Source organism: Rhinolophus hipposideros (assembly GCF_964194185.1).
Source record: "Rhinolophus hipposideros genome assembly, chromosome: 10".
Lineage (NCBI taxonomy): Eukaryota > Metazoa > Chordata > Mammalia > Chiroptera > Rhinolophidae > Rhinolophus > Rhinolophus hipposideros.
Genome location: NC_138056.1, coordinates 40,193,904 through 40,206,548, shown reverse-complemented (window position 1 = coordinate 40,206,548; position 12,645 = coordinate 40,193,904). Strand labels below are relative to the sequence as shown.

Here is a 12,645-nt window from a genome sequence, read left to right as displayed (position 1 = left end):
ATCCGCGCGTGTAGCCCCGCGCACACACGTGTGCCCTGGAGAAGCGCGCACAGCCGCAGGCATGAGGGTCCCGCACTCAGGAAAGAGCGTGCAAAAAGCCCCCCAACCGTTTGCGGCCTCTGAGCCCCGCAATCGCAATCGCTGGGTAGAAGCGCACCAGCGCCAGCTCATCCTGCGCATCCTGCACTCCCGGGCCTCGTGGGCAGCCCAAGTTTCCCGAGGCGCCCATACCTTGGATATGCTGCTTGATGACATTCTCCAGGTGGTCCAGCCGCTCAATAATCTTCAGGGTGTCCCCTTTGTCTTCCTCCAGCTTCTTGTCGGGCGCTGGCTCCTGCCCCCGCACATACACGCTGGCGATGTAGTTGGTGACCCATCCCACGTAGAGCAGACATATGATGTTGGTCATGCCGCTCAGGATCACGCAAGTGGACACCAAAGTTTTGGTCTTCCTGGTGCACACCATTCTGGGCGCCCTCCTCCATATAGAGCTCCCAGGGGCCCCTCCTCGCAGCGCGTCCTCCACTGCCCCGCGGTCACACCCACTAGCCTGCCCCGGCCACTAGTCGCCCGATCCCCTGAGTCCCGAGGTTCTCCAAAGCCCGGTCCGCTGGCTGTGGAGCCGCTGTGCCCAAGTTTGCAGCTCCCGCCGCTGGTTGCTCCGACAGGGAAATTGACAAAGGAAATGAGGTGGATTTTTTTCCCCCAAATTAAAAATCTTCCAGCCCTCCTCGAAGCGCTCACCGGCGGCCGGCAGCCGCGCACTCGGATGTGCGTGTCTGGGAAACTTTGCCACAAGCTGGATCCGCGGCCGCTCCGCTTCCCATCGCCAGCGGCCGGTTGCCTAGGCGGTCCGAGCCGCCAGCGCTGCTGGAAAGACGGCTGAGGCCGCAGCAGCAGCCGGGAGAGCGGAGGAGCGGAGCGGCTCGGCCCCCTCCGAGCGACAGGCGCTGCCACCAATCGCGCTCCGGCACGGGAGAGGGGCCGGTGCTGGGCGGCCGCGGACCAACGCCGAGGGCGCGGAGCGCGCTGGGGGCGGAGTTCGGCGCCCGGGCCCCACCTGCTGGCAGCGCCTGGCTCCCGCCCTCCAGGGACAGCCCTGAGCCTCCCACCGCGCCCGCGCTGGCTGCCCCGGACCCAAAGCTCTCGAAGACGCTCAGGCAGTCCCAGCCCCTAGGTTGGCAGATTCCACCTCTAGGGGAATTCCACCTCTTGCTCTTGCACGGAAACCTCCAGTCTTTGGGGGTTCGCGCGACTCAACGCCTCTCACCTGCCCCGGCCGGGGGTTTTCACGCTGGACCCATCCGCGGACTCCTCGACTCTTTTCCTGGTTGCCAGGATGCAGAGAAACCAGGGAAGCGTGGTCCGGGTCGCCTGTCCTGCCTTGCCCTTGGTTAGGCCCTGTGAGTGCCCACTTCTTGCTTGACTTCACTTTGACCACCCTGCCTCCCCCTCAACTCCCATGTCTCCGAACTGTCTAAGGAGGCAACTGTCAAAGGAGCCAACCCTCCTAGGAATCTCCTAGAAGATTTTGGACCACCACCACCACCACCATCCCCCTAGAAGATTTTTGCCCCATCTAGATTTTTGTTGTTTGAGTCTGTGCACCCCCAGGACAAAGCTGTGCCCTGTAACCCCAGTTGTCATCCATGTGGTACCAGGTTCATCTCAGTGCATAGAGAAGCCCTGCACAGAAATATCCCTGGGCAAGTGTGTGTGTGTGTGGGGGGGGTAAGCTCTCTGTGAGCTGTACAGTCCCTATGCATGCTTTTTGTGACTGAGGGTTTAGCAGGAGAGAACTGTGGCTGACAGCAAGGCTGGACTCCAGTGGTTGACACTATTTTCTTTGTGATTAGAGCAAATACTCATATTATCCCCCTATGCTGAACTCATGTCTCAGCACCCAAACTGAATTCCTTTAATCCAAGACTTTTTAAAACACAGATGCCTATCCTCTTCTCCATCTGTGGGGTGCGTCTCCTTGGCCTGCAAAACGCTCACCCAGTGCACCAGCTCACCTGGTAGCAGTACTCAAAGAGGCTCCCTCAAGCGGTATCTTCTGGATTCAAAGAACAGGCCCCACAAAAGGAGAGCACAAAACCACAGAAGGGGTACTTTACGGCCATCAGCCAGGGGCCCCTCAACCAGTGCTTTGCTTACAAAACCCAAAAGATGCTGTGAAAACAGACACAGCCAGGGATCCTGGAAGATTTCTCTTTACCCATAGCTGGAAAAGAGAACAGGAAGTGTGGGTTGGGGACGAGTAGAGGAGAATAGTATATACGTATCAATAAGTATAAGAGGAGAGAATATGCACTACTTCTGAAATAAATCAAGGTACAGAAATCTCTATCTACTAGGGAATAAAAGCTGCCTTTCCCTTTCTTCTCTGGAAGTATAATCAGCTCACAATATTCCTCCGGCTGGATGGATTTACAAGCAACGGCCTTGGGTACAGCTAATGACAAAGGTCTAATTCTTCCTCCTGTTCTACACACTCTCCCAGGAGGATCCCTGGAAGGTCAGCTCTTCCTAGGATCTTTTCCTAAACCACCACAAGGCTCGGCGGAAAAGAGAAATGCTCATTTTTCACATTCTTAATGAGGGGGGAAGCCCCAAGTTTAAAAATAAGGTTCCAGAAGAAAACAAAGTGGATTGTGTCACCTTAAATTTTGTCCAGCTGATCCTCTAAGACAATCTGTAACTGTGGAGTGGACAAATGCAACAAAAGAAGTACAAAACTGGCTCTCCTCTCTGAAAGGCCACAGGGTCGAGTGGACCATTTCAAAGAATGTTCACTGGAGGTGCAGCCAGACTCCAAGACTCTAATCCCAGCTCCACCACTTACTAGTGATGTGAGCTGGGACAAGTTTCAAAACATCACTGGAACTCAGTTTCTCCATGTGTCAATTGTAAACAAGACTTGCTGAAGCACTGGTTGTGAAAATTACATGAGAGAATGCACCAGAAAGAGCTTTCGTTAGTACAGGACACACAGTGGGTGCTCAGGATCACGTGAGTTTCCTTCCAGGATATGATCCCGGCCCTTCTAGGCCAGAGCTCGACTCCATGAATTCATCCTGCTGTTTGGCAATAGTTGATTTCCCCACCAACCCATATCAGTGTTCTCTCCCTAACAAACGCTAACAGAACTAAAGCTAGAGGCAGCAAGGTGCTCAGCTTGCCTGTCTGGGCTCCAGCACATTGGTTTCTTATTCATGTCTGTCTTCACCAGCAGATTTGCATAGATTGACAAGATGTTCAAAATGGAAAGCTGGTTTCAGGGGCTGTTGCCCCCAGTAACCTCAAATTTCCACTAAGACTCCCAACCCCTTGGTTCCAAACAAGTACATTGGAAGGGAGCACAAAGACTTTACCCACAAAGGTTTTACAGTTACAGGCCATAAGAGCTGGCCCCCACGGAATCCCTCCTGCAAACATACCTGAGTAGAGATTTATATCTTTGGCCCTCAGTTCAATTATTGAGCCCCCGAGGTTTTGTCTAATAACCAGTAGCCCTGAGCCCTGCCCAGTTTACCCGAGACATGTGGCTATAACCCGAGCCTCACCGTCTCAATAGGAGCCTCTTTTCTGAGCCTGAAAAGCGGCTAAAATTCATCCTTGAACTGGAAGGATGTTTCTGATTCTCAAGTTAGGTCATTTATATAACTCCCAAGTGTTTCCTCACCTTTATTTTAAATAAATCCTGCCTCAGGGGATCACTGTGAAGTTAATCAGATAATGGATGTGAGCAGGCCTAGCAGAGAATCTAGTGTAATGTATTTCTTTAAGCTTATGCCTAGCATTTGAACCTGGGGTCTCCTTCCACTCCTGCTGCAAGAGGAAAATGAGTACCTTGAAGAATCTACAAAAAGGGCTAGACATCTTTGACAGGCTCTTCCCAGTGCAACCTTTGGATTTTACCCATTTTATATATATATATGCAATATATATATATATATATATATATATATATATACATATATATATATATATATATATATATACATATATATATATATATATGTATATATATATATATATATGTATTGCGTAGGCAGCTGCCTTCATGTGATTCAAGGGAAAGCTAAGTAGGACTTCTTATCCCCGAATACAGCCACACTGTCATCCCACCAATACCAAGCCATCATTCGGAATACCTTTGACACCAGGGTTGGAAAAACCAGTCATTAATGGCGGTTAACCATTAGTTGAATACACTGTAAACAGGGTACCCTGACCTGGGGGTTATAAAGGAACAGTGAACCAATCTCGGCCAATGGGCAGGGACCCACTCATCAAAGAGTGATGTCAGTGGGTCATCTATACCCACCAGATGGCAGCACCATGAAAAGCCTTGGACCCAGAGGTGCCAATTGAGACTTGGGGGCTACAGGGCAAAAATGGAACCTGAAGTTGGAAAGCCTCAATTTCTGGTCTGGCTGCATAGAAAGGAAGGTTGCCAGGTCCCTAGGAGAAAGGGGATTGCGGGGGCTTCCAGCAGGGATGAATGCAGAGACAGGAACAATAGGTCCAAGACTGGGTTCTGCCAAGCCACAGGACTGAGATGTCACTGTCAGAAAAGGCACACTTCTCGGGGAGGGAAGGGCAACAACGAGAGGAATGTTTGTGTACTAACTATACTGTGTCAAGCCTACTGTCTTTCATATGTTGTCTCTTAAGCATAGACAAGGGAGCCAAACAGCTGTATTCATATTCCAGTTCTGCAATTTACTAGCGGTACGATCTTGAGCAATTTACGTAACCCCTGTGCCTCAGTTTCTTCATCTATAAAATGGAGATAATAATTCCTGCCATTTGGAGATGTGAGAATTAGATAAACTCATGCATGTCTATAAAACACATTAAAAGCATAATAGAAGTATTAGCTATTGTTATTATTACTATCTCTGAGCACCACAGTACCTGAAAGGTAAATGAAAGGAGAGAAGACACAGCCAACCAAAGAAAATGTTCTTCTAACTAGGAGCAAAGGATATTAGAAATAGACTCTTGGCTCCTCTTCTTTCATCCCATTGAAGGGCCTAAAGCAACTCCTAGCTGAATTGCAGGGCAGATCCTGATGGGAATCCTGCAGTTAGATCGATTTAACCACCTGCCCACTTGTTTATCCACAAAGGATTTCTGAGTGCCTGCTCTGTGCTCGACCCAATGCTACGTACTGGCACTGCACAGATGACTCAGAGACCTGCACCCCTTTTCTCAAGAAGACCATTGTTTAGTGGAGAAGGCCAACACATAAACAACTGCAGTACAGTCTAATAAGCTCTAATGTGATGTATTATATTAATATGAAAGAGAAAAGCGTCAGCAGTTAATAGAGGCACCAAGTTCCTCCCCAACGAGGAGTTATGGAACTTTTGAATGGCTCAACTTCCATTAAATCACTAGACAGCTCTGCTGAGTGGTAATTTGCTCTTTAGACCTGGAGGAAAATATCTGCAAGATATTTAAGAGATCAATGATTGATATCCAGAATATATAAAAAATTCATATAAACCAATAAGACAGAGAGGCAAAAATACCCGAATGGAAAAATGGGCCAAGAATATGAGGAAGCAATTAACTATAAAGAGATAGCATAAATATCCATTAAGTACATGAAAGGATGCTTAAACTTGTTAAAAATCAGGAAATAATCTTTTAAAATATAGATATCATATCTCACCTTATCAGATTGACAAATTTAATATGATAAAGTATTAGAGAGACTGGAAGGAAGGAAGTACTCACATATCCTGCTGGTCAAAGTGTAACTGGTACAATAACTTTGGAATGCAGTTTGACGTTGATGATGAAATTAAAAATGTACACATCCTATGACCTTGTACTCAAAGTGTGGTCCATGGACCAGTAGCATCAGCGTTACTTGGGTGCTTATTAGAAATGCTGAATATCAGGCCCATCCCACATCAACTGAATCAAATCTCCATTTTAACAAAATCCCCAGATGAGCCATATATACAAAAAAAGTATGAGAAGCAATATACATGCAACCTTTAACCATAAACTTTCTTTGTGAAAAGAACCACAATAAGTGTAGTGGCCAGCTTCTGACTTCTTACCAGGTTCATCTGTAATGTCTGAATTTTTACAATGAATATTTCTTTTTTTTTTTTTGTATTTATTAGTTTCAGGTGTACAAGACAAGGTAATACTTAGACGTTCATCATTTATATCCCTCACACTGTGAACCCCCCGCCCCCCATCCACTATCCCTCCGACCTCACACTGAACCATCACATTACATATATAAAATTATAGTTGGCATTCATTAATATTTAGCTTCTGGTGTACAATGCCATGATCAGGTATCCACAGTATCCCTGAGGTGGTCTCCCAAATAGGACGCATGTCCATCGGATACCCAACAAAATCTTTACAACATTATTGAATACCTTCCCCAAATTAATTTTCAAAAGAAAAACCCTGAGGCCATCTTGTGGTTACCAGCTGCTTCCAAATCCCTTCACCTTTCCCCTTATCCCCAACACCCCCCCCACACCCATCTAACAACTCTCGGTTTTTTCTTTGTGTCCCCAAAACTGTTTCTGATTAGTTCATTCACATAATCTTTTCTTTAGATTCCACACATAAGTGAGATCATATGGTACTTGTCTTTCTCTTTCTGACTTATTACAATGAATATTTCTTAATGTAATACTTCTGACGTTTGAATTATTATTTTCTTTAATTTAAAAAAATGACTGCTTTAGTTGAGCTGAAATCTGCTTCACATTGGTTGCTGTGCTGCTTTGTGACCTGCGCTAGTCTTGTAACTACTCTAAGCCTGTTTCCTCATCTGTAAAACTAGGGATAACTATTGCCCCCAGCGAACAATGGCCAGCCCAGCCTCATCCATTGGTAGACTTGGATCACATCATACCAAACACAGCTCAACCTTTGCATTCATATGACCATTCTTTGTCATCAGGAAAATGGCCAACTTGTATGATTTATGGCCATAAAGAAGAGAGCAATATCATAGGAGCAAGATTTTTGCCAAATGCAGCAAATACACACATACACAACACAGACACACACACACACACACACACACACACACACACAATTCTTGAGCTACTTATGATAATTGTATGTGTTTCCTATTGGAAAAAAATTAACGGAATCATCAAGGTACATAACCACTGTCACCACGTAGTGAGAGCAGGAATGTCACCAACCACCACCTCTTTCTTTTACTCACTTGGAGCCCTTTCATAGTTTTGTATATTTTCCATAAATAACATTTTTATAGAGTTGTCTGCTAGTGGAGGTGTAGTAAAAGATTTTATAAATGTTTTGACTTTCTGTTCCTTAAAAGGATGCTCAGTAGAAGATATGTTGACTAGGAAAGCAGTAGAGCATAGTGGTTACACACATGTAACCAGACAGACTTGGGTTTGAATTTTGGTGCTATTTACTAGTTCTGTGAAAGTGGACAAGTTATAAGTTCTTGCATTCCAATTTCCTCATGTATAAAACGTAGTATCTACCTCATAGAGTTGTTGTGAAGATGAAATGAAATAATATTTGTAAAGCTTGCTACTCTGTCTGTGGTAAGTATTCAACAAATGTTAGTTTTCATAATATTTAACACTTTTATTTAAATAATAAAGCATACCATTTCACTGCCAATCCATAATTATACATATTCTATAGCATATATTCAGAAACTTAGCCTTTCGATAGCCCAGGGACTAAATATATATTTTAATGTTTTATTATTTAAAGGATTGAGTATCAGTTTTCTATACAGTTTATATGAGTCAACCAAGTAGAACTACACAGAATGGTTTTCTTCATCTGTAAAATGGGTATTATATTAATTTCCTTGTGGGCTTGTTGTGAAGATCAAGACACGTGTGAATGAATAGTGCTCTATTGGTTGAGCAGTACTAGTGTACCCTAACTGCCCTAGAAATATAGGTGGTGACCTAACAAGACACATCACTGTTAAGTCAAATATTAATGAGTAAAAATGAAAGAGGGCGTCTAACTCCAAGTCCAGTACTCTCTCCCATATACAGTGGTACCTCGGTTTTCAAACGTAATCCACGAGCTCTGAAACATTCGAGAACAGCTGGCAGCTAGGCCTCAGGATCTTGCACTCAGGGGAAGCCGTGTGACATACTCGACTTCTGATTCGTGTTCAAAAACCGAAGCATTTACTTCCAGTTTACGGCATTCATAAACCACAGTGTTCATCAATAGAGAGGTTCGAAAACCGAGGTACTACTGTACCACGTCCGTCCTGAGTGTCTGATAGGGGTATCTATCATCAATGAAGGAATTACTGGCTGGATAAGACTCAGGGGTGAGTAATCTCTTGAAGTATTTGCATCTGCAAAGAGAACCGGTGCAAACAGAAGCACTTTCAAGCCCTAATTGGATATTGTCCCCTGGGCAAGGAAAAGAGCTACTAAATTCCCCCTTTCCAAAAGGGAATCTGGTTGGTGAAGTGGAGGAAAGTGAAGCCACGTTTATAGAGCCCCTAACGGATAGAAGTATAGTCACAGATTTCCTCGTGAAATGTGCTTCCCTGAAATCTCATGAGCGGACCTCAGGAAGTCAGGGATGATGAAATGCCCCACTTCTTAGCAAAATGCCTGGGTGAAAGGACAGAAAGCTCCTTTAGCTGCATCATAACATAGAGTCTTCCTTCCCAAAGCCTCAGAGGAATAGCACAGGACCTGGGGAAAGGACTGCTGGTGCCAGCCAGCCAGGAGGAGAAGCAAGTGCCCCTTTCAGGATTGGTATATGATGATCTAGGGCATTATGGGCCCTTAAGTATGTTCTGTTCTTTGCTGCCAGCCAGATGGTAAATAAAATATTTAACAAACACACAACCTTCTCACAACAGTGAGGTGACTGGCTTGTTCAGAACAGAGTGCTTTCTGTAGAAAGCACAAATTGCAAGTGGCAAGAAGCAGCTGGGAGATAGTCAACAATCTGCTTCCTGTGACAGAGCCAGAGACCAGAGATGGGGACAGCTTGCATCTGCAGCAGGCCCAGAGGCCCTCCTCAGAGAGCTGTGTAATTTGTCATCAAAGTACTTCTCTAAACTTAGTTTCAAGACAAATGCAAATGTACAGAAGTACAAAGTACTCCAATGGATGATTCCAGATCCAACAGCCTCAGCAGGTGCCAATGGATGGGCTGATGTGGCAGGATGTATTTACTGATACCAATATAACCACTCTCTGACAGAGCCCAAACCCAACAGTGTCCAGGTATTGGCTAGTATTTGTCCACTGCGCATGGACTCCCTTATCCAGGCATTTGCAAGCATAATGCGAGAGCTGACAGACTCCAGAATAAAGTGCTTACGTCCCCGGGTTCCCAAGTGGTTTGACAGACGTGGCAAATTCCTTACCGTCCCACCCTAACTTCATTGCAGGGTGACTGCAATGTTGAATGAGTAGGTCCAGCATTTTAAGATGGTGCTCATTCAGAAAGATTTTTTCTGTAAGCCTTCACAGGTAATATTCTCATTTGGATGTATTCTGATACCAAAATACAACAATGTAAATTCATTTATTTTTCAATTAATTATCAAAAATCTCACTTCCCACTCACTCTTTAACCATGATAATCATCTCAAAAATAGCTCTTGATAATGCTGCCAATGATTAAAATGTGATTAAATCCAATGGCATTTATTTCTCAATCCTCGCCTTTTCAGTAGCTTTTGATACTGTTAAATTTCCCTTCTTTCTTAAAGCATTCAATTTTCTTAGTTTCTAGGACAACACATTCTCCTGGATTTCCTCTTACTTCTTGCCCATGCCAACCTATCCTTTTTTAATCTGGCCATTAAATGCTGTAGCTCCTCTAGATTCCATCCATGCCTCTCTCTCCTCTCCTTCCTCTGTTCTTTCCAACCCTAGTCGATTTCACTTATACCCAAACCATCAATTACTCTCTATAGACAGATGATTCCAGCCAGGTCTCTCCTCCAAGCTACAGACCAGTATATCCAACTGCCTGCTACGTAACATCACTCCTTAAATGACTCAAAAGCATCTCAAGATCAAAATGGCAAAACCTATCTCATGAGCTCCTCTCCACCCTACCTTCTAAATCTGCTCCTCTTTCAGAGTTCCCCATTTCAGTGACTGACAACATCCATTCAGTTGTACAAACCAGAAGCCCAGAAGTTATCCTTGATAATTACCTCTCCTTTGTTCCTCACGTCCAATCCATGACCAAGTAAGTGGTATTGGTTTGAACTACTAATTATGTCATAAATTCTTCCACAACTCTCCATGTCTTCTACCACAACCTTAACTAAACTGTCTTCATGTCTCCCGTGGACTATTAACTAGTAAACAACCTTAGCCTATTGGCTCTAGGAGGGCAGAGATGGGTCTCGGGTTTTACTCACAATAATATCCTCAAAGACTATTGGTGTACTAAATAAATATTTAGTAAGTTAATGAATAATATTTCCACGTAAATTATGTATTGTGTGACAGTGTCAGAGAACGATAAATCTGACATATAATAATCGCCACATAATTGTAACTTGATTTGTTCCCTTATATTTCAATCAGTTTGGGAAAGAATCTTCCTAAAATATACCAGCACATGTTCCTTTTTTTCTTTCAGAAAAGATAAAATCAAACTGTCATTATTCTGAGATGATTATACATAGAGAACTCCAAATAAATGCCAATTTATTATAAATTAATAAGGTACCTTAACAAATTGCTAGATATATGATCGATAAACAAAAATCAATTGCTTTTCTACACTCCAAAAAGCAATTTGGAAACCATGAAAAAAATTACATTTATCATAGCAACAAAAAATATACCTAAAACTCAAGCTAGCAAAAGTTGTGCAAGAGACATCACAGCTCCAACTTCCAACGATCATATTTCCAGCCAGGATGTCATAACTCAGTAAAAAGTTGAGGTCCCAAGTTGGCCTCTCCGACCAACCCCAGTATCTTCTACTGAAGGGTTGGTTGGTTAGTTTGTTTCCTAATGGGCCTCCCAGATGGAACTCCAATGTCTGGAGTAACGCAGTGGAGGCCAAGGGTCCAGGACAGTTGGAAGAGGGGAACTATGGGGAACTAAGTCCTCACAGAATCCAGGCTTGAGGGGCCTCCCCACTCTTCAGACAGCATTTTTTTCCTACTGCAGCCTTTTAGATCTAAACCAAATAACATTGTTTTAAGTCTGTTATACTAACAACAACAACAAAATAAGTTACCTTAAATAGAAGAGGTTGTGCAGGAGTCTTTCGTCAACCCAGCTCCCTGGCCACACTTCTGACACCGCCAACTGTGAGAGCTCGAGTATGGCCCGCCTCCGGGATGAGGGAACGTGCCTGAATGTCTGAGTACCAGGCTGCTGGAGGGCATCCATCCAAGGCTGGAGAAGAGCCCATCTCAGCCGGTACACAACAGGGCGCTGCCCACACTCAGTGTAGGCCAGGGCCCACGCTGATGTAACCCGCGTGTCCAGGCACTGAGATCATTTATACTGTGCTTCCCCGAGGGAAGTTCCCTGGCAGCTGCGACCTTCTAAATCCCTAAGATGCTGCAGCAGTCTAGAAAATGTGGTGGTGGAGCTTCTGAAGGAGAAGGCCCTGTCCCTCAGGGACGCTTTGTCATCTTGCCTCAGCCCCTATTCTGGGTTCACTGACGACAGGGGGAAGCTGTGACCAACCTCCAGCCCCTCCACTCCAGCAACTCACGGGGGAGGCACACAGCTGGCCTTGGAGACCCAAGCGGGAGTGGGAACACTAAGCCCCACGCTAAGCGCCATCTAGGATTGTTCCACCAACAACTCGCAAGCAAGAGCTTCTGGGAATATGGAGGCATCTTTTTTGTTCCTTCCTGACTTTTTGATTCAAATGGAGGTTATTTAACATCACGTTTTGTTGTTGATTCAAATTAATCATTAATGGTTATCAAATATTAGATTAAAATGGGAGGATGCCATTGGTTGAGGGCTAGTTGCCTTTCCATTGAATCATACCAACCTGCTGAGTAATTTAGATTTGTTTATTTTAATATTTTTAATGTGTATTCTTCCTTAGACTCAAACTGCCCCTTTTCACGATGGCTAGTATTTTTTTTTTACCCACTACACTCCCAAATTCTTTCTGAAATTGTTACTCTTAATCTGCTATAAAAAACTAGGGGGGAACACAGCTGAATTATTAGAATTGGATGTAAATGAGGGAAAGACTTCAAGAGAAGGACTGGGGAACTCTCCTATGAATAAAGTACTCAAGGGTTTGACACATTTATTGGTGGTTCATTTATTCCTGCTTCTCAACTTCCTCACTGTTCCAGCTGCTTGCATTCCTGGCCCCACCAATCAATTCCCCACAAAGCAGCCAGAATGATCGCCTAAAAATTCAAAATTGATTCTGTCAACACACACACATCACTCCCCTCTTAGAACCCTTCAGTGGCTTCTCATTGCCCTCAGGATAAAGTCTAGCCTCCTTGACAAGCATTCAAAGTCCTGCCAGATCTGGCCGCGCCTATAATATTTTCTTCCTTCACCACTTCTAGGCTACTCTTACCTCACCATATCACTCCAGTTCATCTTACAGTTTTCATCTTAATTCCTTCTTCTAGAAAGCCTCCCTTATCCCCTGAAC

The 12,645-nt window shown here is 44.5% G+C and overlaps 1 protein-coding gene across 1 annotated transcript in view; it reads right to left on the bottom strand.

Annotated features, from left to right (window-relative positions):
- The window catches only part of GALNT18 (polypeptide N-acetylgalactosaminyltransferase 18), a 323,682-nt gene extending 322,740 nt beyond the window's left edge, over positions 1 to 942 (bottom strand). The window contains exon 1 of the mRNA XM_081062141.1: positions 232 to 942. Within this exon, the coding sequence (XP_080918267.1) occupies positions 232 to 466 (235 nt within the window). The 5' untranslated portion in view covers positions 467 to 942. The remainder of the gene's footprint in view (positions 1 to 231) is intronic.
- Between the last annotated feature and the right edge of the window lie 11,703 nt (positions 943 to 12,645).